The sequence below is a fragment of the Schistocerca gregaria genome, chromosome 1, assembly GCF_023897955.1.
Source record: "Schistocerca gregaria isolate iqSchGreg1 chromosome 1, iqSchGreg1.2, whole genome shotgun sequence".
Lineage (NCBI taxonomy): Eukaryota > Metazoa > Arthropoda > Insecta > Orthoptera > Acrididae > Schistocerca > Schistocerca gregaria.
In genome coordinates, this window is record NC_064920.1 from 619,821,893 (window position 1) to 619,849,026 (window position 27,134).

Consider the following 27,134-nt stretch of genomic DNA (forward strand, 5'->3'; position numbering starts at 1 on the left):
TTGTCTCACTCTTCAGGACTGCTTTTCCCACATAGTGATGTTTCCAGAGGGTCTCTATTTTATCAGGACCTGGAGTTTGCTTCTTAGTAATATTTCCTGTATTTCTGAAAGCTGTAACCTGTTATAGGACAGATTTGCAACTTGGGATTGTGTATTTAAATTGTCTTTAAATACTCTCTGTGTTGCAACAACAGACTCGGCATTTAGGATGAAGTTATCATTCGTGAATATGCGATGCTCTATCGCCCACTGCTCCAATGCTCCTGAAGGGGCAAACAGTCCCGAACTGAATGATGTAAGTGCCATCTCCTTTGTACAGCAGTGTGTTATCCAGTCAAGAAATGTCTATTTCCCGTAGATCTCTGTAATTTTACATGGTATGGTACATATGCCATGATCTTGGCCAGTCACTGTGTAATCAATTATTGGGAGGAGTTAGTTTCTATGATAAGTGTTCTACACTCCTGGAAATGGAAAAAAGAACACATTGACACCGGTGTGTCAGACCCACCATACTTGCTCCGGACACTGCGAGAGGGCTGTGCAAGCAATGATCACACGCACGGCACAGCGGACACACCAGGAACCGCGATGTTGGCCGTCGAATGGCGCTAGCTGCGCAGCATTTGTGCACCGCCGCCGTCAGTGTCAGCCAGTTTGCCGTGGCATACAGAGCTCCATCGCAGTCTTTAACACTGGTAGCATGCCGCGACAGTGTGGACGTGAACCGTACGTGCAGTTGGCGGACTTTGAGCGAGGGCGTATAGTGGGCATGCGGGAGGCCGGGTGGACGTACCGCCGAATTGCTCAACACGTGGGGCGTGAGGTCTCCACAGTACATCGATGTTGTCGCCAGTGGTCGGCGGAAGGTGCACGTGCCCGTCGACCTGGGACCGGACTGCAGCGACGCACGGATGCACGCCAAGACCGAAGGATCCTACGCAGTGCCGTAGGGGACCGCACCGCCACTTCCCAGCAAATTAGGGACACTGTTGCTCCTGGGGTATCGGCGAGGACCATTCGCAACCGTCTCCATGAAGCTGGGCTACGGTCCCGCACACTGTTAGGCCGTCTTCCGCTCACGCCCCAACATCGTGCAGCCCGCCTCCAGTGGTGTCGCGTGAATGGAGGGACGAATGGAGACGTGTCGTCTTCAGTGATGAGAGTCGCTTCTGCCTTGGTGCCAATGATGGTGTGGGGAGCCATCTCCTACACTGGCCGTACACCTCTGGTGATCGTCGAGGGGACACTGAATAGTGCACGGTACATCCAAACCGTCATCGAACCCATCGTTCTACCATTCTTAGACCGGCAAGGGAACTTGCTGTTCCAACAGGACAATGCACGTCCGCATGTATCCCGTGAGCCAGCATATCTACGATCGTCTTCATGGGAGAATAGCAACCTGCATTGCTGCGGAAGGTGGATATACACTGTACTAGTGCCGACATTGTGCATGCTCTGTTGCCTGTGTCTATGTGCCTGTGGTTCCGTCAGTGTGATCATGTGATGTATCTGACCCCAGGAATGTGTCAATAAAGTTTCCCCTTCCTGGGACAATGAATTCACGGTGTTCTTATTTCAATTTCCAGGAGTGTAGTTCAACTTTGCAGGCTAACAGGGATACAGGAGAAGGGTTTTCAAACATTTCCTTCTTTCACTGTCCCAAGGAATAACATTACAGCTGTGAGCGTGTCCCATTACTGTAATTTTTATTACAATTGACATCAGATTTTTAGTGTATTCTCCAGAGGATTAGTTTCTCAAGCTCTACATGCAGTGTGTTATTTACTGACCACCAAACTCAAACCTTTGAAAAGATGTTTTAATTGTTCACTATTTTTTTTTTATTAGAGTGTCCACTCAGTCACAATTGTACGAGAAAGATATTCTTATTGCAAATTCTTCACAAATGGGCATGTATAATCTCCTTAGCTGGGTTACATGCACAACATCATTTCTACCCAGATGGTGACCCACTTCAGTGTTGTTTGTAATGCAGCAAATTCCAATGAAAACTTCTTCGCACTACTGAAACAAGAAGAAAACTCATGGATTGAGATAAGCATTTCCCTGCAAATTGCCATTAGATTATTTTCTGAAGGTCTACAAAAATAACCAACTTTGTAGAAGTAAAGTAGATGCATTCAATGTCTTCATGAACCTAGCTTTCATTATCATTACTCAGTATACATGGTAGTGTAAGGTAGTGGAATGTAACAGCAACAAACCATTTTATTTGTCACCAAGGAGCACACAGGAAAGTTATTTGTGGCCCCTCATAATTTAATGTATTTTTCTCTGTTGAATTACTTATATTTATCAAATCTTCAGACTGTATTTGAAGATGAGATTTCGAGGACACACAGCTAATTTCATCAGTACCTCAAAAATTAGTACGCTACATTTTGACTGTCATGAAATATCCACCAATTTCAACTCCCAGATAGAAGGTACCATAATAATTTAAGCAACAACTTCTGGTTCTACTGGCTGACTAACTTATTGTTGTCCATCTCTTTTTTTTTTTTTTTTTTTTTAAAAAAAAGCTAGATCTACGAAAATTGGTATTTTGTTTCTAAGTGAGAAATAAAGAAATATGTGTTTCAGCATTTTTGGAAATTTAACCCTATTGTGAGGGGGGGGGGGGGGGTGGTTCGATAGTTGGTGAAAGCTTTTTTCTGGAAAATATAAAATATATTATTAAAGAGCTACTGAAGCACTTTTACAGCTAATTCTTTGAAAATCGGTGTTTGGTTTCTCTGTTAAAGACGAAAAAATGCATGTTTCAATGTTTTGGAAATTCTACCACAAAGGGGATGAAAAAGAGTCAGACTGATTCATCATCGGCCAGCCCTAACTGTTGGGGATAGAAACTTGATGTTAGGAGAGGGTGTGGATCTTATACTGCAGGCATTGTTTAAGAGGAGATTATCCGAAATTTCACTCCTATGGGGGTAAAATAGGGGATGAAAGGCTTTTTGAAAGTGTGTCACTGTTAAGGGAATTTTGAAGCTAAAAATACAAACAGACGTATTTGGTTTCCCAGCCAGAAAATAAAAAAATACCTGTTTCAGCATTTTTGTAAATTCGACCACTGTGGAGATAAAATAATGGGTGAAAGTTTTTTTGAAAGTAAATAATTACTTAAGAACTACCAAAGAATTTTTAAGGTTACATCTAGGACAATTTGTATTAGACTTATTGGTTGGAAATAAGAACAATGTACGTGTTTCTGTGTTTCTAAAAATTCAGCCCCTACAGGCGTACAATACAGGATGAAAATTTTTAAGAAAATATTCTGTTACATTAAAAAAAAATTTATAGCTAAACTTGAGAAAACTGGTATTTCACTTCTCATCTAGATATGAAGAAATATTTGTTAGAGGGTGAAAGTTGCTATGGAAATATCTTCACAAAAATGCAAAGGGTATTACTAACAGATACATTGGACTACCAGAATCGCTTTTTGCTCATAAGTACAATCAGATAAGACCATGCTTACACGGCCTCAATTAGTGTGAAAAGCTTAGAAGGTGTTGCAATTTGTGACCAACGTAAAAATTAAAAGCAAATCAATCTCTGCAAGCCATACAGTCTACATGTGCAAAGTAGCAAGCTAGCGATCTACATAAAACTAAATATTTGCAGCACATTGGAAAACATTTCTTATCTACACGAGTCAAATTACATGGTGTTTGGAAACAACGTAAATGAATGGTAAGTTCGATGTTCCACTTACTGTAGTCACACAGATGGCGATAGGAAAGGAAATAGCTATGCTCCTCTCTAAAGAATTCTTGTGTCCTTATCAGAAGCTATGAGGAGATGGCACTAATCAACTGAACACCGAGTCTCAAAGTCGAATGCAGCACTAGCTCCTAACTCCAACAGCTGGTGCTGACACTACCAACGACGAGTATGGCAGGTAACATGTCTGGCCTGGCCATGCCAGTGCTATGTTTAATTTCGACTTCAACACACCATCTAGTTTACCACAAGCTTTGACCTATGCTTGTTTGACCACTGTTTCTGTTAGTACTGTTCCAAGAATAGGTTTTGATACTCTTAGTGTTTTACATTCCACTATGAATATGGACTTTCGAGTTGAGCTGTTCATTGCAATAAATAGAGCTTGTGTGAACTCTAAATGAATAATCTTAGGATTCACCCCAAGTGATTTAGAGGTAGGCCAGCTGGCCATTTGATTTTCATGACACTTAAATTTAGTAATGGGGAAGTTAGTGAGGATTATTTTTTTCATAGATTGATTTCATTACTGCTATGATCTGATTGACAAAAGGAAGATTAAACATCCTCCAGACAAAGACGTCGAATTGGAGGATGAGCTTGGAGATGGGAAGGACTGACAAGGAAATCAGCCATGTACTTTTCAGTAAAGTCATATTGCAATTTGAGGCTAATGATCAAAAACCTGAATTGAGATGGCCAGATGGGGATTAGAGCCTCCACCATCCTAAAAACATGCCAAGTGTTTTACTGTGTGCTTTTTTGCTAAGTGCTTTATGATTGATAATGGTACGTTCGTTCCGATTCTTCACTAAAATGTAGTATTAATGTTTTACATAGAGAAACTGAAGAGTAGTCTGGAAAAATACTTACTTTCAAGCTGTTTCTGAAGCTACTTAATATGACTGTGCCACATTTCAAATTTTTCACTGAAACTAAGTAATGACTTTGGAACATATAAATCTAACTTGACAGATAATATGGTCCAATAGTATTTACAAACCGAGTAGCAGATTTCATTTTTCATACATCTGCACTAACACACTGTGTGTCATGCACAACTGACAAGAGCTCAAGAGAATTAAAAATATTCCCCCTTTAAGTAGGCCTTTCCTCAATTTCACCGTGTTAATACTAATGTAAAGTGATGTTGCAGCCACCTGCTTCACACAAAGTATCAGTCTGTTTACACTTAAAAACACAAATTTATGTGGTGTATTAGCCATTACAATCACAGTATTAGTTAATGCTAACAAACTAATTTATTAAAATGTTACGGACATTCATCAAAAGTAAATTACTTATTTCATTTAAAAGTATTCATTTTAAGACAAAATTGCTTTAAAAAGCATAGATGGTGTATACTGCATGACAACCAATTTACATCTGCCATCTGCTTTCCTGGCAACGTCTCTCCTGTTCAATGACAATCAAACAGTCTTGTACGATTTTGACTGCTGCTATAAAACACTGGTTAACAGATGAATTAACCAATTATTATTTAAAATATTATCTTTGATAAAATTGCAATATAAGAAATATATTAGCAGTCATGCAGAAATAAAGGCAGACCTGATGATGTTCTTAAACCAAGTGCTTTTTTTTAGTCTGCAGAAATAGTTATGTTGCACACAAGAAAATTACTTCAAAACTATTCATGCCAAAGCAGTTAAAAAATAGTATGTACCAACATTCTCACTTCATTTCGTAAGACATATTTCTGCTCTGTAATTACTTATTCCTCCTACGATTTGTGCGTTTGTTGTTATCCCCTTGTACCTGAAACATAAAGATTAGATTAATTATTCATTCCAGACCCATAAAAGAGGGAATCATCCTGGGTGTTGAACATGTCAGATAAACTCATTACAAAATGTAATTAGAGAAACATGAGTTTCACTAATTTTAATGATCCTCAGTCACTAAACAGTAAAATTATGTACATAAATTAAATTTAAACTACTTATATTTACGGGTTTAACACTTACATCTGCTTTCATTAAATCCATCATTCAGACATTTGCTAGTTTCTTGGCTATTACAACCAAGTCAGAAATTAAAGTATAATAAATTTTCATTAAAATGGTCTACTGCACTTGTTGAGAAACTCATGGATGGAATAGAAGGAGTTGGCCACCAAAAATTCTTTTAAATTATGTTTAAATTATGCCTTGTATGAAACTAAACTCTTCATGGTTGGTGGTAACTTATTGAAAATATGCTTTGCTGAATACAGGACTCCTTTCTGGGCAAGAGTAAGTGATTTTAAATCTTTATGTATATTGTTCTTATTCCTAGTATTGATACTGTGTACTAAGCAGTTAGTTGGAAAAAGATGTATTATTTACGACAAACTTCATTAAGGAATAAATATACTGAGAAGCTGTGGTTAATATGCCCAATCCTTTGAATAGGTTTCGACATGATGTTCTTGGATTTACACTACTCATTACTCTTATTATACGCTTCTGTACTCTAAAAACTTTTTCTCTGTTTGTGAAGTTACCCCAAAATATGATACCATATGACATAATGGATTGAAAATAAGTAAAATATGCCAGTTTTTTTTAATATTTATATCTCCTATGTCTGACATCATTCGCATTGCAAACACAGACTTGATTAGGTGCTTTAGCAGTTCGTTAGTATGTTGCTCCCAACTGAATTTATTATCAAATTGTAATCCCAAGAATTTTACATGCTCAACTTCCCCTATTTCCATGTCGTCATATTTTACACACACACCAGAAGGAAATCTCTTGGAAGTTCTGAACTGCATGTAGTGGGTCTTTTCAATGTTTAATGACAGTGAACTGGCTATGAACCACTTATTAATGCAGTAAAAATTTGATTAACTGCACTTTCTAAATTTATATTCGATTTACTATTTATTGCAATGTTTGTATCATCTGCAAATAAGACAAACTTGGCATCTGGTAACGTAACAGATGACAGGTCAATATACACAGGAAATAGTAGTGGACCTAGTTTGGAACCTTGGGGGAACACCACATGCAATTTCTTCCCAGTCAGATAATGTCCGATTGCCTACTGCTGAAGTGTTTCATAATGACACCCTTTGTTTTGTATTAGTAAGATATGATTGAAACCACTTTGCAGCACTACCAGTGACGCCATAATATTTTAATTTACTTAAAAGAATGCTGCGATTCACAGCCTTTGACAGGTCACAGAATATGCCAGTTGCCTCTAATTTGTTGTCCAATGAATTAAGGACATTTTCGCTGTAAGTGTAAATAGCTTTCTCAATATCACAACCCTTAAGAAACCCAAACTCTGACTTTGACAGTATGTTATTTTCACTAAGGTGCTTAAGTAGGCCCTTGAACATAACCTTTTCAAAGATTTTTGAAACAGCTGGGAAAAGTGAGATCGGTCGGTAATTTGATGGCATTTCTTTGTCCTCTTTCTTATGGAAAGGTATAACTTCAGCATATTTAAGCCAGTCCAGGAATGTTCCTGTGGCAAGTGATTGATTACACAAATAACTTACGATATGACTAAGCTCACATAGCACTCTTTTATTAACTTTGTTGATATGCTATCTTAATCACTAGGATGCTTTGATTTCAAGGACTTTATGATGAATTCTATTTATTTGCTTGTGTGCATTGGTCTCAGATATTCCATTGCATTATTTACTGAACCTGACAACCCCATGCTGTCAGTAACAGAGACAAAATATTTGTTTAAATCATTTGCAACAGAATATGTGTTTGTTACCAGGGTTTCATTTATTTTTAGAGCTATTTGTTCCTCCTCATTTCTGGTCCTACCTGTCTCTGACTTAACTATATCACATATTGTTTTTATTTTATTGCTGTATGTATTTATCTTCTTCTCATAATGCAGGTGTTTAGGTTTCTGGATAACATTCTTAAATATTTTGCAGTAATTTTTGTAATGAGCTATAATGCAAGTATCAAAGGTGCCCCTATGTATCAGATAGTGTTTCCTTTTTGGCTCAGACGATATCTTTATCCCTTGTGTGATCCATGGTTTCTTATTAGACTTCTGCTTAATTTGAGTTACCTTCAGGGGAAAACAATTTTCAAATAAGGTGCTAATTTTATTAACGAAAGTTTTGTATTTTCCATTTGTCTTATGGATGCTGTAAACCTCAATCCAATTAATTTCTTTGAGCAATCTCCAAAATTTCGACTGTTTTATTGGCCTTCTGTACTCAGTTCTGATAGATGTTTCACCCTAACAATTTTCAAACTTTAATGTTAGGTGTTGCATGTCATGGTCAGATAATCCATTTATTAGAGTATTTACTCTAATCTAAGCCACACCTGGAAAATGTGACCCGAAATTAAGGAAAAAAAAATTCCTGAATCTAAGCTGCACCTGAAATTTGAGACTCGAAATTCAAGGGGAGAGAAAAGTTTTAGGCCACACCTAAAAATTGATACAAAGTTGGTCCATTGTAATATGAGACATAATTTAGGTCGAATGAATGACGATACACCTACAGTAGTTTGGTTCGAGTCTTAAGCTTTGCAGTTAAGCTTTACCAGGTAGCCATTGCTATGCATCAGGCACTCTGTTCGTATTTATAGTGTACCCTTCCTTTTTCACGTGCTTCATCTGGTTTGAATCAATTGCTTATTTTGCTTTAATCTGATAAGTGCCGTTTTCTTTGTAATAGGTGTTTACGTCACTCTAAGCTGAAAATTCATTACTGTACTGTGTCATGCATTGTTTGTCGCATTCTGATAGTGCGTGTTTACGGCCTGTCGCCACTCGCGGCACGGCTTGCTTCTGTGCACGCTACCGCCGCTTACAATTAAGAAAAAAACAATGGCAAGAGACTGCTATTTGTTGTTACTTACACTACTGCTTTCTTTGATAATGATCAACAAGAACCAAATAATTGACCGCGTATGATAGAACATGTTCTGAACGAGAGTTAGGCAAAAATTTTTCTCCATTTGAAAATCTTTGCGGCTGCTTCTTTAGTACATCAAATTCTGCACAGAAATTAGTCATATTAGAATTAAAAATCTAGTCAGTTGCCGTGCTTCATTTCTGACTGTATCACTACTAGGCAAAAGAATAATACAAATATAAACATGACACGATACTTATATTCTTCCGTATTTGCTGTTGTCTCACTCTAGTTTCGTAGTTTACTAGGCAGACAGGATTTAAATGAGATAGCATCAAACATGAAAGAACACATGGCAAAATGTTTATATTCGTATTATTCTTATGGTGAAGAAAATACTGCAAGTGATTCACATTTCATCAGGTTCCTATTAGCAACCATCTCTTCTCACAGGTAAGAAAAAATTCAGAACGTAGAGTTGGCCATATTGACAAATATCCCGAACAGTCTTGCCAGTCGGATTTTCGTAGTACATTGAATTACTGCTACATCTGATGATGAAAAATACGGAATTTGTATTTACTTCGTTGGATTATGTACGAAAATATAGTAGTCGAAACTCTGAGCAGGGGGGAAAAAAAAAAAGCTCGTTTACCACCTTTTTTTAAATTTATTTACTGACGCAGAGGTTTTGGCGCCAGTATTTATCTTTGTGATTACAAAGTACAAAGCATGCCTGTGTAGCACTACATATATTCTACGGCAGAAGTTAGTGGCGGCACCTTACCAACATTTTTCAGAACTTGTGCTTGCTTTGCACTCGATTCTAAGCCGCAGGCGGTTTTTTGGACTACAAAAACAGGAAAAAAAAGTGCAGCTTAGGTTCGAGTAAATATGGTACTGGTTTTGTAATGTGGCTTAGTTGCCTAGAATTGTCTATAAATAAATTATCAATGGCAGTCTTAAAACATTTGTATACCCTAGTTGGGAAATTTACAGTAGAAATTAAATTGAATGACAATGTAACTGATTTCAGTAACTGTTCACTGACAGTGTTTTTCAGGACATCTATATTAAATTCACCAGCAACCACTAGTTCTTTATTTTTTAATTTTAGATGAGACAATAAATCAAGACCGTTTATAAACAGGTTGAAATTCCCTAAAGGTGCGCTGTACATGGCTACTATTATAAAGGACCTATTATGAAATTCTCTCTCTGTTGCACATGCTTCTAAGTGCTGCTCTAAACAAAATTTATTAATGTCAATATTCTTAAATTTAAAACTGTTTTTAAGAAATGTGGCAACTCCTCCTTTCTCCATCTTTTGTCTACAGAAGTAGTAACTACCTAACAACAAAACTTACTTCCTCTTTGCTGATGTTCAGACAGGCAGATTATATCAACTGGGTTCGGTGACTAATTCATCAATACACATAAGTAGTTCAGTAATTTTACTTCTAACCCCTCGAATATTTTGATGCACTAAAGTAGTTGCCATTTCATATTTACCGAGATGAAATCGGGTGGAAATAAAATTTCTGCTGATTGCTGTAAATTTTTTCAATGTACCGGGATTATTCTGTTTGATTTATTTCTCAGAACTTGACTTCGTTCTGTCCTACCTATCCTAAAAATGGTGGTGCTCCAACACCTATGACCACCGGTTTATTACACCCCCCCCCCCCCCCTACATTTCCTGCTATGAGCCCAGCCAGTTTACCCTTCCCTTTTCTGTTGAGGTGTAGGTCATGTCTAGTATAATCCCACTTACTGAGAGAATCAACAGGAACCAAACCAATATGTGACCCCACAACCGACCCAAGCAGCTGTTCTAACTACAGATTAACTCTCCCAACAGAAGAGTTTAAACGAGGTCGGTCATGGCGTCTCAGAACAGACACAAACTCAACACTGGGATGTCCCATTGCTGATGCAATCTTTGCCAGGTCACACTCTTTATTGTACCCAGGATCTCTGTCAATACTATTGCCTGGCCCACCCAGAATAACCAGTGTCTTCCTTGGTAAAATCTTTAGAGTGAACCTAAATCCTCTGTCACTTGACCCAGACCAGCACTTTGTTTAAAAAATTTGTGACCTGGTATTCTGATCCTAACTGGTCCTGCAAAAGTTGGCCTACACCTCTGGCATGTGAACTACCTAACAACAAAACTTTCTCTCTCTTTGCTGACTTCCCTACATTCTTATTCAATTTTCTATTGAAAGTTTGTTGTGCCCTCTCTACACCTACCTCTGAGGCTCATCAGCTTCTAACTGAAGCAACAGGTCAAACTTATTCTTCACATTCACCACAAAGCTGTCTGGTAAAGTTCTAGGTCCGTTACCCCTGTTACCTGTTGCCACTTCCCACCTCTCTTTACCCTTCTCCCTCCTTAACCTGTTCAGATCTTCCCTAGCCTGCTCTAACTGTGCCTGAAGAGCAGCAATTTTGCCCTCCTGTTCCACTATTCTCCTATCTCTACTGCATATCCTATAGAAACACTGACGAGTCTGATCCACTTCCTCATTTGCCACGCCGCTACAATCACCCCAATGGAAAAAACTACTGCACCCATCACACCAAACCCTGGAGCTAACAATTCTACAGCACATCAGGCGCTTTTCACTCATGGTAAAAACCTTATTTTAGTGAGAATAAGTCAAATTAAATTACAGAAAAAACAAGAAAACACGTTTACGAAAGATTGGGTCTAGTGCTCAATCGTATGTAAACAAACTTACTTTAGTGACAATAAGTTAGATTACCGAAAAGAAGTAGAAAAACACGTTTACAAAAATTAGGCCTAGTCGCAACTGTATCTAAACAAAGCAACTACCGTATGTACAAAGTTCTCAGATACCTGAATTTAAAATTTACGCTTTGTTTAACAACAAAGGGATACGCTTTTCTTAACTTGCTGGAATGGAACAGAACAATTAAATGAGATTCTATAAGTTTTACTGGGCTAAAATGTATGCAAGAATATGACCGTAACCGTACTTTATGTTTCTTTTGTTTTCTGGAATAATACGCAGAGAGAAGTGAAACCTTTAATATTAAGCTTGCAAAACACACTAATAAATGTATTGAACTAGTTTCCTGAACTAAACAGAATTTCATTACACAGTAAATCACTTATCTGTATGGCAGCAAAAAAAACCACGCATATCACCTGGTGCTGGGCTACTAAACATGGCGTTTATCACACTAGCACTTAGGGATTAGAAAAACAGCTAGAAGAAGAGGGCGAAGAGGGCGAAGAGGGCGAAGAGGGCGAAGAGGGCGAAGAGGGCGAAGAGGGCGAAGAGGGCGAAGAGGGCGAAGAGGGCGAAGAGGGCGAAGAGGGCGAAGAGGGCGAAGAGGGCGAAGAGGGCGAAGAGGGCGAAGAGGGCGAAGAGGGCGAAGAGGGCGAAGAGGGCGAAGAGGGCGAAGAGGGCGAAGAGGGCGAAGAGGGCGAAGAGGGCGAAGAGGGCGAAGAGGGCGAAGAGGGCGAAGAGGGCGAAGAGGGCGAAGAGGGCGAAGAGGGCGAAGAGGGCGAAGAGGGCGAAGAGGGCGAAGAGGGCGAAGAGGGCGAAGAGGGCGAAGAGGGAGAAGGCGAAGAGGGAGAAGGCGAAGAGGGAGAAGGCGAAGAGGGAGAAGGCGAAGAGGGAGAAGGCGAAGAGGGAGAAGGCGAAGAGGGAGAAGGCGAAGAGGGAGAAGGCGAAGAGGGAGAAGACGAAGAGGGAGAAGACGAAGAGGGAGAAGACGAAGAGGGAGAAGACGAAGAGGGAGAAGACGAAGAGGGAGAAGACGAAGAGGGAGAAGACGAAGAGGGAGAAGACGAAGAGGGAGAAGACGAAGAGGGAGAAGACGAAGAGGGAGAAGACGAAGAGGGAGAAGACGAAGAGGGAGAAGACGAAGAGGGAGAAGACGAAGAGGGAGAAGACGAAGAGGGAGAAGACGAAGAGGGAGAAGACGAAGAGGGAGAAGACGAAGAGGGTGAAGACGAAGAGGGTGAAGACGAAGAGGGTGAAGACGAAGAGGGAGAAGACGAAGAGGGTGAAGACGAAGAGGGTGAAGACGAAGAGGGTGAAGACGAAGAGGGAGAAGACGAAGAGGGAGAAGACGAAGAGGGAGAAGACGAAGAGGGAGAAGACGAAGAGGGAGAAGACGAAGAGGGAGAAGACGAAGAGGGAGAAGACGAAGAGGGAGAAGACGAAGAGGGAGAAGACGAAGAGGGAGAAGACGAAGAGGGAGAAGACGAAGAGGGAGAAGACGAAGAGGGAGAAGACGGAGAAGACGAAGAGGGAGAAGACGGAGAAGACGAAGAGGGAGAAGACGGAGAAGACGAAGAGGGAGAAGACGGAGAAGACGAAGAGGGAGAAGACGGAGAAGACGAAGAGGGAGAAGACGGAGAAGACGAAGAGGGAGAAGACGGAGAAGACGAAGAGGGAGAAGACGAAGAAGACGAAGACGAAGAAGACGAAGAGGGAGAAGACGAAGAAGACGAAGAGGGAGAAGACGAAGAAGACGAAGAGGGAGAAGACGAAGAGGGAGAAGACGAAGAGGGAGAAGACGAAGAGGGAGAAGACGAAGAGGGAGAAGACGAAGAAGACGAAGAGGGAGAAGACGAAGAAGACGAAGAGGGAGAAGACGAAGAAGACGAAGAGGGAGAAGACGAAGAAGACGAAGAGGGAGAAGACGAAGAAGACGAAGAGGGAGAAGACGAAGAAGACGAAGAGGGAGAAGACGAAGAAGACGAAGAGGGAGAAGACGAAGAAGACGAAGAGGGAGAAGACGAAGAAGACGAAGAGGGAGAAGACGAAGAAGACGAAGAGGGAGAAGACGAAGAAGACGAAGAGGGAGAAGACGAAGAAGACGAAGAGGGAGAAGACGAAGAAGACGAAGAGGGAGAAGACGAAGAAGACGAAGAGGGAGAAGACGAAGAAGACGAAGAGGGAGAAGACGAAGAAGACGAAGAGGGAGAAGACGAAGAAGACGAAGAGGGAGAAGACGAAGAAGACGAAGAGGGAGAAGACGAAGAAGACGAAGAGGGAGAAGACGAAGAAGACGAAGAGGGAGAAGACGAAGAAGACGAAGAGGGAGAAGACGAAGAAGACGAAGAGGGAGAAGACGAAGAAGACGAAGAGGGTGAAGACGAAGAAGACGAAGAGGGTGAAGACGAAGAAGACGAAGAGGGTGAAGACGAAGAAGACGAAGAAGACGAAGAGGGTGAAGACGAAGAAGACGAAGAGGGTGAAGACGAAGAAGACGAAGAGGGTGAAGACGAAGATGATGGTGGTGAAGACGAAGATGATGGTGGTGAAGACGAAGATGATGGTGGTGAAGACGAAGATGATGGTGGTGAAGACGAAGATGATGGTGGTGAAGACGAAGATGATGGTGGTGAAGACGAAGATGATGGTGGTGAAGACGAAGATGATGGTGGTGAAGACGAAGATGATGGTGGTGAAGACGAAGATGATGGTGGTGAAGACGAAGATGATGGTGGTGAAGACGAAGATGATGGTGGTGAAGACGAAGATGATGGTGGTAATGGCACCTGCAAAGGACTTTTGAGTTAACTGAATGTTGCGGCGATCTTCAGCGTCTACATTTTAATGAAATGGAATGAAACACACATTTTAACACGAATCACCACCAGATACTTTTCTTTTTGAGACACTGCAGTATCAAATCTGCCTACATGCAGATGATGTAACAGGTTGTTAATTTGCTAGAGGATCTACTCCCATCTGTAGCCAAATGGGCAGATGAAACACAAACCAAATGATAAAACTGAATACATAACATCTCTCAACAAAACACAGCAGCACAGCAATTTAAGCACACTTGTGGAGATAATCACTGTGTTTCTAATTTGTATGTGACCTACAGGCATCTCCAAAAAGTAGCCTGCTCGTTGTCTGCAAGTATTGTGTAGACATTTCTGAAGATCTTAGCAGATGGATGAGGTATATATTGTCTAACACAATCAGTGTGTGTGTGTGTGTGTGTGTGTGTGTGTGTGTGTGTGTGTGTGTGTGTGTGTGTGTGTGTGTGTGTTTTGAAAACAATATGAAGGAGACCATATTCACCAACACTTCTGTGTCCTTTAGAATGACATCTGGTATGGGTTTCCTTATCATTATATCAGAAAATCCAATACATTGTAACATGTATGCTTTAAGCTAAGCCAGTCCTGGTGTAAGGAAACACTTTATATGTTTCTTTTATCAATTAAGGGAACATATTTGTCTCATTTTACTTAAACATCCATTCAGCTTGTGACATGTTTGTAAATAAGTAACGAAGATACTGCTAAGGTCATAAATTTAACTATCAGATACACTTCCATGGTTTGCTAGCAGATATAACTGGATAAAATGGTGGAATACAGAAGCAAAGTTACTCAAGTGAAGATATGAGTAAATGCAAAAACATGTGGGAACAAAAATCATATCAGGTTGATGCTTAAGTGTGCAGCAGTTTTGTGTTACATGTTGGAACTTCAGTTGCTATGCTTTTATTTCTCGATTGTCATTTTGTCTTCGCAGTTCACTGCAGCTTTTTTATTTTACATGTTGTCATTTGGAGATAGTGAATGGAGCTGTGGAAATTAGAATATGGAGTGCCAAGTGGAGAAATCTGAACGTTTCAAACACATTATTCTGTTTGAGTTCACGAGAGGAGTGACAGCAGCAAAGGCAGCCAGAAACATTTGTGCACGTCAAGAAAAGTGTTTACTCATTTTAAGGAGCAACATTAGTGACTCTCCCCATTCAGGAACACCTTCGGGGTTTGACGAAGACACAATACAAGAACAATGACCATTATAGCACCTGATCACATTCTCCCAGACTGACAGGAAACACTATCCTTGAGTTGTGTTGGGAAGCCATTCCGGACCCACTTTATTCAAATGATCTTGCACCCTCAGATTTTCACCTTTTCCATTCTCTCTCTAACAATCTTCAAAGAGCTTCCTTTCTGGATGAAAATGAGCAAACAAACAAGGCTTGACAAGCCCTTAGCCTCAAACCCATTCAATTTCTACAGCCACAGAATCGAAAAGTTACCTCAGCATTGGCAGATTGCTGTAAATAGAGAAGGAGATGTATTACTGATGACTAAAATCTCTGTTGTGTGTAGCTGTTGTGTTTATTTAACTTATGGAAAAAGACCATGAACTTGTGTATCAACCCAATGTAATCAAATAATTATTGTCTTCACCTTCAAATGTCAGCAGTTACATTGTGCAAAACTGACAGATACAGCTGCTTCATATTCTGAGATAAATTAACAGCAAAACTAATAACAAACAACAGCTACAAAACAGAAATGTATCATTTGCGTACAGTAAATAAGAAATAGTAACAGCAATTAACTATTTCAAATGTGCACTTAAGATAATGAGATGAAGAATCGTCTCAAAATTGGACCTGAAATATTTCCAAACCCAGTAATCAATTAAGAAGGTCATTGTGCTCTTTTCCGGCCCAAATAAGGCAGTATGAGGACTAACTATTACGCCAATTTTATTACTGAAGTTGTGCCTCTGCTGCAGCTAAACAATGAGTAAACATCATTTGTGATACGTCTTCACTGAAGTTCCCAGACAACAACCGGTAATTCCTGAAGCCTAATTAACAGTCCAATGTACTACAGTTGGATTCACAGCAGCATTGATGATTGCCATACTATCGCCAATTCCATCGGCTGACAGTTCAGTCTATCAGACCTATCAAGGAGGATAGAATCTTGTTCCTCACTTATCTGAGCAACCAGACAGTTTTACGAAATTTACGAGATGAAGAGAGAAATAATCTATCACATGAGTATGCAATATATTCAATGACTGTATTCAGCGTATGTCTCAAAGACAAACATAAGTTTCAGAATAAGACACACTGAACAACTGAAGCACTGAATTTGCAAAACATCTCATACAAGAGGACCACCACACTATTGGCATAAAAATACCAGCAAGCAGTAATAAATATGGAAAAGAAAGTTCTGTCAGAATGAAAATAATTTAGGACTGCTCAGACATGCATTAACCCCACAACCTACTTCCATAAACAGGTTTCTCGTGCCACATCCTCACACAACCCTAATCCTACCACTACTACAGAGAATCAGCTGCAAAAAAGTACTTCCCTTACCACTCAATATCACTGTGCCCAGAAGTGAGGGATATCCTACTGAAGACCCTTCCCATCCCTCTTTAAGTGCTATTCTGTTGCCTACTCAACATACACAACACCTTCGTCCTCCCCACTCCCAACCCCTTGTGTTGAGGAAGACCCAGGTTCAAGACCTGTCTGATTCACAGATCCAGCACATCTTACTCCAGCCCTGTCGCAGGCTTATCCTACAAATTCAGAGGCAGCGCCATGTGTCAAAGCAGCCATGTCATATGCTTTGCTGTAATCACTGCTAAGCATTTTATGTGGGCATGAACACCAACTACCTGTCCACCAGAATGAATGGCCATTTCAAAACTGTGGCCACGAACAAAGTTGACCACACAGTGGCACACCACATTGCAGAGGACAACATAAGTTCAACAGCTGCTCCACAACCGCCACCTGGAACCTCCCTCCCAGCATAATCTTTTCTGAACTATGCAGATGAGAGTTATCCTTGCAACACATCCTTCCCTCCCGTAATCCTACCCTAAGTTTCCACTAATCCACTGTACCCACAACCTCTACCCAACAGTTTCACCTTTCTGTCCTGTGACCCCCTCCCAACCATGCCTCCATATCACTGTCGTCGTGTCACACCTCGTGTGCTTTGGTACCTGTGTGGCACAGGCCCAGTCCATACACCTGCCATCTCTCCCTCCCATATTCCTAGTCTGCACACCGGCTAACTACCTATGAGCTGCTAGCCACACACTAAAATTTTAAAAAAGTGGTACTGTATTTAGAAGCCTAATTGACAATTTCAGAAATCACAGATGTTATCTGTTGCAGCTTCACCTTGCATCTAATGAGATGCATCGTAACAGCAGACACTGCTATAAACCGAAAATAAACTGCGATTACAACTTCACAGTTAAACTTGTGAATATGTTTTGTTACACGCTAACAGCAGTTGATGCAACATTAACATTTTTATTTGTAGCACAACTATTTTGAACAGCACACTCTTAAAACAAAAACGGTGTTACTACCATTTAACATTACCTTTTTTAACAGTTTTCCGATTGGTGTTGATGTATCTTCAGTAAGTTTGATCTTTTCTGTAAAAGAAAAACAAGCACCTATTCAAAACATTGACTCATTTACCAGACACAAGGAGGACTGCATGGTCAAAAGTATAAAATGAACACAAACAAAAGATATGAACACAAACAAAAGATATGAACACAAACAAAAGATATGAACACAAACAAAAGATATGAACACAAACAAAAGATATGAACACAAACAAAAGATATGAACACAAACAAAAGATATGAACACAAACAAAAGATATGAACACTAACAAAAGATATGAACACAAACAAAAGATATGAACACAAACAAAAGATATGAACACAAACAAAAGATATGAACACAAACAAAAGATATGAACACAAACAAAAGATATGAACACAAACAAAAGATATGAACACAAACAAAAGATATGAACACAAACAAAAGATATGAACACAAACAAAAGATATGAAAAGCTGTAATGTACCACAATCAAAAGTGACATTTATCACATTTATGGAAAGAAAGACTCACATTTTTTTTACGTTAATGAAAATCATTATTTGTGGTGATGCCAAGGACAACTGAAACATCAACAATTAACACCATAGGTGTATACAATATTAATGTTGATTGCAAAATAATTTGTCAATTAACGCTATACCAATAGTAGAAAAATGTACCGCAAGTTTCCTGTAATCCCAGAGAAAGAAATATAGTACTGCAAGATCTGAGGGCTTTATAGGGCACAACATATGCAAGCATTCCCCAGATAACACAACAGCTACTCAAAGGATTGATTAATGAAGCACAGTGTTCAGTCAGCACTAAGTCTAGTAGCCATCAAAGTACTGCTCTCTCCCAACATCATCACAGCAGGCAGAGGACTCTGGTCAATGAAGACTTTTTATTCAGAGAGAGAGAGAGAGAGAGAGAGAGAGAGAGAGAGAGAGAGAGAGAGAGAGAGAGAGAACTGTAACCAATTTCTTGCCGAGAGAGAGAGAGAGAGAGAGAGAGAGAGAGAGAGAGAGAGAGAGAGAGAGAGAGAGAGAGAGAACTGTAACCAATTTCTTGCCTTTATCACCTATTTTCAAGTGACTACTAATTAAAAGAGGGGCACATCCATAAGTTTTCTTGTATGTGATGCTCCAAATTGTTTTGTCCAATACCGAACAACTTATGTGATTATGAATGTAAATACTTCAGGAACAAAGGTAACAATCACCAAATAGTAGATGTGTTAGGTAGCGGACAGACACATAAGCAAGGCTAGAAACTATGTTAACAGTCCCTCCTCCAAACACACACACACACACACACACACACACACACACACACACACACACACACACAGTAGTTTGAGCAGCACATGAGGAGGTTGATGAGTAGACTGGGAGGCAGGAGTGACAGAACAGAGCAAGGTGGGACTGAAGAAAAGGGTGTGGGTGCAGGTGAGTGAAGTAAGGGTCCTATTGGAGGGTGGAGGTGGGCATGGGGCACTGGTTAGCAGACACTGATGCCAGGAGGATTGGGTACCAAAAAACAAAAACCTAAAAATGCCATGCAACAATGGGCCAATGAGGCAGAATCCAAAGCCTTCAACCAGTTCTTCATGAACAGCTGGCAGACTAGCTAAAAAGTAACAGCATCTGAACCAAATACCAAACAGGTTTCAGCAAGCATAGTAATCATATTAATAAATGTGAAAATTATATTAAACATGCCACTTTTTTATACATTAATTACACAAATGAAACAGCTGAATTTCTCAAACAGTGCTACACTACAGTCTCACAACTATTTAAAATACAGGTACTAAAGAGTAGACCATCAGTTTGGGGAACTCATGCTGGAAACATGTTCTCAGACATTCCCCAGGATTCAGTGATAGGTCAGTTGATCTTCTCCCTATACTGTATGTGAATGACATCTCACCTGTGTGACATGCTTGTTTGACAATGTTTTTGTAGTGCCTGTCTGCGACTCAACATCTCTGCTATATGGTGAGCAGCAATATATGCTTCTCATAATATTGGCATCATTCTACCCTTGATTTTCCACTGTTTTATTTTACAGTCTTATAACTTCTTCTTCTCTTTTTTATAGAGAATAAACTGCCGTTTGATTGTGTATTAGTGTATTTCTCTTCAGTACTACCTATATTTCAGCTTTTATGTCATTATCAAGTATAATGCTAAAAGTTCTTAGATCATTAACATTTCATATCTGTTAAGACATTCCAAAGCACATGAACAGGAGTAATACATACCTTTAAGATGCAACTTTCAAATAAATATATACTGTAGAAGACACAGTGAATATATTTGAATCTGGCAGAAGGCATGGTAACCCCTCAAAAGTTTTGAGAATGGTCATCAGTCAAATGTGTTTCACTTTAAGAGATTCATATATTAATGTAATGACATTTTATTCACAGATGACAATTTCTGAAGTGAGAGAAATTCTCTGTCATAGTGTCAATACACCACAGCTATCTTCCTACATGCAGAAGACCAACACTTCCTATATTGAATCCACCACAATTTCCTCAGAAACTCTTAACATCTGCAGTATGGTATTCTACAGATTTTATGAGGACTGTTAAAATACATTTTCAAATCACATTTATTCTTAGGAATTAAGATTTTGTGGCAATGCAGTCTCCATCAAGTTCTATGGCCTTATGCCAGCACTGTGGAAGAGCATGCCAATGCCTCATTTCAATAGCGGTACTCCTACAATTTTGTTCGTTTTGAAATACTGAGACTTACAAATAACCGAGCGATGACAATAGAAAGAAATGGTAATCCCTTGCAACAAGCAATGCACTGCAATAATTCTGATATCTCAGGGAACTGTCATCACTCAGAATATTTAACATCCAGCATTCTGAAATGAACAAAATTTGAGGTGTACGACTATTGAAAAAAGCTCTTGTATACTCTTGTTGGCAAAAGCTCTTGTCTTCTGCTCTGCTGCGCTAGTATTAGTCTTAGCCGTAGGAAAGGGGTATTTTGTTAGAATTCAGTAAAGGCGTGGTTGAGCGATGAAGTCTGGGGCAGCCTTTAAACGAGAACAGGACTGATTAAACCGTCGTCAGGCAGTCCCAGTGAAATTAGGTAATGCACTTGTAGGTGCACAGACAGAATGCTGTTTATTAGAGGTTTCTGGTTGACACGGGGGCACACATGTCTTATTAGTCTAGACTTGGTTGGCAGGAGAAGGCTTGAGCCACCAAGTTATAGGTTACATGGCGTGAGGGATAATAAAGTGGAGTCATTGGATATGACAGTACTTCAATTTCTGATTGCATGGATTAAGTTTAATAAGCAGGTAGAAGTGTTACCCTGTGTGGGTGAGGGGTATTCGGTGATTCTCAGACTGGACTTCCTTGATAAACATTATGCAAAGATAGATCTTTGGCAACAAACTGTGGAACTCAGTGGTACAATGTTTTGCATGGGGGAAACGGTTGCAAATGGATGAATGTCACAACACGCACTTAACGTGGAGGTGACGCCAGCTAAACTGCAAACGGATTGATTAAAGGTTGATCAACAGGATAAGTACCAGCAGGTACAGGGAAGGTAGTTTGGGTTTCAATAAATATGGACTTACCAAAGGAGATGATGTATATGGCGGAGCCACTTTCGAGCAATGAGGAGATGGATGATGTGCACTGTTTTGTGCGGAGGAGTTTAGCTCGCACAAATTATGTGGAAGGAGATTATAGGGTTCCTGTATGTATAGAAAACTTCGGCAGAGCGGATTTTAGCTTGTCGAAAGTGGTGGTGTTTAGCCACACTGGTTTTTTTTTTTTTTTTTTTATGAAGATGACCTCGATAGGGAGGATTTAGAGGCGAGCCATAAGCAAAATGTCAATGCAGCGCAATTGAGGGGAAAATTACAGCATATGCAGGGAAACAACAGGGTCAGTTGGAGGAATTGTTATTGACATTTAGCGATTTATTCGGAACGGAGGGTAGGTTACCAGCAACACCGATTACGAAGCATCACATACCAATGGAGGCTAATACACCTGTGTTTTGGAAACCATATAGGGTAGTACGTCATATGCAACCACTATTAAAGGAGTTTATAAAACAACAACAACTACGGGATGCAATCAGAGCAAAGCAATAGTCCGTATTCAAGCAATGTAATCCTCATACCTAAGGAGTCAGTGGATGGTACAAGGAAATATAGGTTGTGTTGTGATTATAGGTTTCTGAATGCGAAAACCATTTCGGACGCATATCCAATTCCGAATATCACGGACACATTGGATAATCTGGGACAATGTAAGTATTTTATGACGATGGATTTACGGAGTGGATACAACCAATTGGAATTATTGCCAGAGGATAGGGCAAAGACAGCTTTTACTGTTCCTGGGGGACACTATCAATACTGTTCCTGGGGGACACTATCAGTATATAAGTATGCCGTTCGGGTTGAAGAATGCACCAGCAACTTTTCAGCGATTATTAGATGGGATTTTAAGGGGATTGAAACCAAAGACACGTATGGTTTACTTAGATGACATAGTATTTTTGAAGGATATACCAGAACATGTATCACGTTTAGGAGGAGTCGGCACGGTTATAAGTTTAGAAAAATGTAATTTTGCGCAGACACAGGTCAAATATTTAGGCCATGTAATCAGTGGACAAGGGTTCAAACTGATCCTTGGTTAACAGAGGCAGTTCAAAATTGTTCAACACCACGTACAACGAAGCAATTACAATCTTATATTGGGTTATGCTCATATTATCATAAATTTGTAAAGGATTTTGCTAAAATAGCCGAATCGTTAACAAAGCTTTTAAAGTTCAATGGAGGGGAGGAGAAAGGGAAAAAGGGGGGGGGGGGGAGGGAGGTATGCCAGCAAGCTTTTGATGAATTAAAAATGAGATTAGTTTCTGATCAGGTGTTGGTGTTTCCGAATTTTGAAGAAGACTTCATCTTCTCATGGGATGCTTCAAATGGCACAGTAGAATGTGTTCTGGGGCAAATGGTAAAGGAACAGGAGCAGCCAGTGGCAGATGCTACCAGACAGTTAAATAGCGCAGAGTGGAATTATTCCACAACAGAAAAGGAGATGTTGGCTTTAATATATAGAGTAATATATTTTCGTTGTTACCTTTATGGTAGGAAGTTTAAGGTCGTGATAGATCATGCGGTGTTGAGATGGTTACTAGGACTCAAGGATCCTTCTAGTCCTAAAATTGAGTGAGTCTGACTTTCAAGTAATTCATAAGTCAGGGAAGAAACATGGGAATGCAGATGCATTAAGTTGCAAGTTAGACGCATTAGAAGAAATGTGTTAGAGCATTGTGGAATGGCAAAGGGCAGAAGCAGAGGATGAGGAGTGCCAGGGTTTTAGAACTCAACCACATGTCATTGTGGAGAGAAATTTGTTGCACAGAGTTACCAGTTGTGGACCATGAGTAGTGGTACCAAACAGTTTGAAAGAGGAAGTCTTAAAGCAGGCCCAAGATCGTGTGCTTTCAGGGCATGAGGGTCGTCGAGCAACGGAAAGATGGGTAGCGGAACGATTTTGGTGGTGCACTCTGAGAAGGGATGTGGAACAATATGTAGCAAATTGTGTACCGTGTGCACAGTGAGTGGATGTGAAGCGCGCAAGAATTCCATTGCAATAGATACCAGAAGTTTCGAAACCTTTCGAGTTTATCGGGCTACATGTCTGCAGACCATATAACAAAAACACTGGCAGGGAATCGTTACTTTTTAAATATAATTGATTACTTTTCGCAGTTTCTAGCCACGGTTGCAATACCAGACCAACAGGAAATTACGGTAGCATAAGTTTTAGTCAATAACTGGTTATTGAAGTTTGGGGTGCCTGATACCATAATTACTCATCAGGGAATGAACTTCATATCCGAATTAATGTCACAGTTGTGTAGGTTATTGAGAATTAAAAATTTCGGACCAGTCCATTTCATCCGAAGACAAATAAGAGAATGGAGCAAGTACATAAGAAAATTTCAAACATGCTAAGTTATTGTGTGAATGGAAACCATGATAACTGGGACGTTTATCATCCATATGTGGTATCGAGTTATAAAACTAAAATACATTTGGGGGTCGGAATGTCATTGTTCGAGTTGGTCTATGAAAGAAAGCTGCCATCACTGTTTGGCGTTCTACGTCCGAAATCGGGAGCTAAAGCGGCCACAATGAGAAAATTTGCACGGACAATACGAGAAGTATGGAAGAGGGTTCAGAAGGCAAATACGAAATCACTGGAAAGGCAGGAACAACAGAATAAGCGGTTGGGACCTTTACCACGGTACAGGGTAGGTCAATGGGTACTGATCACGAAACAATAAACACCTAAAGGAAAGACGAAAAAATTCTTGACGAAGTACCACAGACCATACCAGGTTGTGGAGATGACTTCGCCTGTAAATGTTAAAGTGCAGCTGCCAACAAAAACCTCCATTATCCAGTAAGTAGAGTAAAGCCTTTTAAAGGAATGGTGGACGGATTACCTCAATTACAAGGAAGTGAGCCAATTGCAGCGGCTAAACAAAGCGAAGGAGGAGGTCAGGGTGGAGAGAGAACAGCAGACGCATAACGTACCGTATGCATTACGGTCACTGGGGGAGTAAATTATTATATGTGTAGTATTGTATGGCATGTTTACATTTTGTGTTTTTGTATCAAGGGATAATATGCGGTTTTTTGTTTTGTTTTGGGGATCAGATAATTGTTGCGTTTTTCAGTTTATTGTTTTAGTTTTTTTTTTCTTCTCTCTTTTCTTTCAGAAAATTCTATAGGGGCAGACTGAACTATCGGGAATGTTTGAGGATGTCATATGATGATGTAGTGACTTGTAGTGGGAAGGGGTTCTGGAGATATTAGCAACGCAGAATCTGACATATTTAAACTCCATGTTAAACCCACAGTTTTTGGAAACTGTTGCATTCCTTCATTAACACACAGGAAGGATCTATAATGGTTAATGAAGTACTGGAGCACGTTCGAATGTTACAACAGCATTGGAGCAACAGGATAATGACAGATCATTTCAGCCACAGGGTGTGACATTTTTCAATTTTTCTTTGGTATAGCTTTGTGGAGAGTGTGGAAACGTGCACCAATAGAGGAGGTGCCAACACATCAGTTGCCTACGGCATGGGTGACAGGTGTAAACAGTGTATAGGAGTAGCGTTAATATTTCTATGTTCTCGTTAGTTTTAGCTTGTAGCATGTAAGTTTGTGAACTAGGTATGTTTACGCAGCCACAGGCCATGACTGTTACATTTCGATTCACGACGAATCTTGTTGAAAGGAGGGAGGTGTGCTGCACTAGTAGCAATCTTAGTCATAGGAAAGAGGAATTTTGTTATAATTCAGTAAAGGCGCAGTTGAGCAATGAAGTCTGGGGCCGCTGGCAGTGTGTAGTACTAGTCAGAAGTCAGTAGGCCACGCAGAGTCAACAGGGCGCGGAGCTGCGACAGCGTTATTGCACACAACGGCGTTATTGCACGAACAATGTGTATGGTGTGAAGCAACAGCGAGGCAGGAACTGCAGCATTACTTGACGTTATTGCGATGTATGAGGCTGGGGCACTAGGCCAGAGCCAGGAGGGCAATGTGCAAATGGCTGATGTATGGGAATTTACCCCCGTCACAGTTTCTGGCTCTCTCTTACACTACAATGGAAGCGATGGGAAAAGCCGTATAAATAGGTGGGCAATTTTAGCTAGAGACAAGTGGGTGCCATGTCAGATGAGAGTCTAGTCGGACTTTTGCTGGTCTACACTTCTAGGGGCCAGTCTGACAGCGATGTTGTAAGTATTCTGTGTAACCTGTTCATTATTTCTATGTATGAGGGTCAGTCAAAAAGTAATGCCTCCTATTTTTTTTTCTACGTTTAATTGTCAGGAAATTTAAATGCAATTACATAGGTTGAAAACCACAACATTGAGGATCATTTTGTCATTTTTCAATGTAATCTCCGCCCATCTCTACAGTTTTGGTTCATCTTTGAACAAGGGCATGTATCCCAGCATGGTAAAAATCACAGCTCTGCTTCCTAAGCCATTGACGCACGGATGTTTTGACGGCCTCCTCATCTTCAAAATGAATCCCACGATGAGCTTCTTTTAGTGGCCCGAACAGATGGAAGTCTGATGGTGCCAGGTCAGGGCTGTATGGGGGATGAGGCAAAACTTCCCATCCAATTTTGACAATCTCGTCAGAGGTGTGACGACTGGTGTGTGTTCTTGCATTGTCATGCAAAAGAAGAACATTTGCCATTGATTTTGTTGGGCGAACTCGCTGAAGACGTGCTTTAAGTTTTTTGAGGGTTGTGACGTATTGAACAGAATTTATTGTGCATCCCTGCTCCAAAAAATCAACCAGAATCACACCCTCTGTATCCCAGAAAACTGTTGCCATAACTTTCCCTGCCGATCGCACAGTTTTGAATTTTTTCTTCCTTGGCGAGCTTGTGTGACGCCACTCCATTGACTGCCTCTTTGATTCGGGTTCAAAAAAATGCACCCATGTTTCGTCCCCGGTCACAATTTTTTTCAGAAACTCATCTCCCTCCAAACGGAAGCGCTGCAAGTGTTGGGAGGCTATTGTTTTCCTTGCCTCTTTATTCTGATCGGGTAACAAACTTTTGAGTACCCCAATTGTTTAATAATCGTGATCACACTGCCTTTACTAAGAGAAATAATGCGACACACTTCATCTGCAGTCACCCGACGGTCACCACGAATGATGTCGTCAACTTGCTGAATGTTGTGTGGAGTCACTGCACTCACCGGCCTGCTGCTCTGCTTTTCGTCAGTCAACGGTGTTTGCCCTTCAGCTTCCTTACAACGACGAACCCATCGTCTAACAGTGCTGACATCCACTGTCACAACACCATACACCTTCTTCAGTCTTTCATGAATGCGTATGGGCGTTTCACCTTCTGCATTCAAGAATTCAATCATACAACGCTGTCTCAAAGAACATCGATGTCGGCCATCTTACAAACTTCTGCTGTGCTGCCACCTGTTGACACAGAAAGTTACTACTGCAGTGGATTGCAGAAGAAGGTTTGAGGAATGGCGCCAAATTCAAATTTTTCACTTAACTTAATTTTTTTAAGTAGAAAAAAAATGGGAGGCATTACTTTTTGACCGACCCTCGTACTTGTTTGAGTTTTACTCCGCTCTGGAGACAAAATACCAGGGCGGGACAGAACGGCAGCCAGGTACTTGGAGATTGCACGGTCTGCCTTCTGGAGCGAAGTGACAGTGGTCTGCTTTGGGTCCAGGACGGGCCATGTTCACTTCCCTCCTGGCGTACTGGGGTCT

The 27,134-nt window shown here is 40.4% G+C and overlaps 1 protein-coding gene across 8 annotated transcripts in view; it reads right to left on the minus strand.

Annotated features, from left to right (window-relative positions):
- Positions 1-1,823: 1,823 nt before the first annotated feature.
- The window catches only part of LOC126359288 (repetitive organellar protein-like), a 216,905-nt gene continuing 191,594 nt past the window's right edge, over positions 1,824-27,134 (minus strand). For 2 of the 8 annotated variants that reach the window (XM_050007623.1, XM_050007617.1), the window contains exons 14-16: positions 17,779-17,834; positions 5,438-5,529; positions 1,824-2,028 (exon numbers count right to left, since the gene is read on the minus strand). In XM_050007623.1, the coding sequence (XP_049863580.1) occupies positions 5,482-5,529; positions 17,779-17,834 (104 nt within the window). In that variant the 3' untranslated portion in view covers positions 1,824-2,028; positions 5,438-5,481. Of the gene's footprint in view, positions 2,032-4,989; positions 5,530-17,778; positions 17,835-27,134 lie in introns of those variants that run through there. The other 6 variants (XM_050007622.1, XM_050007616.1, XM_050007619.1 and 3 more) reach the window with 4 other exon arrangements.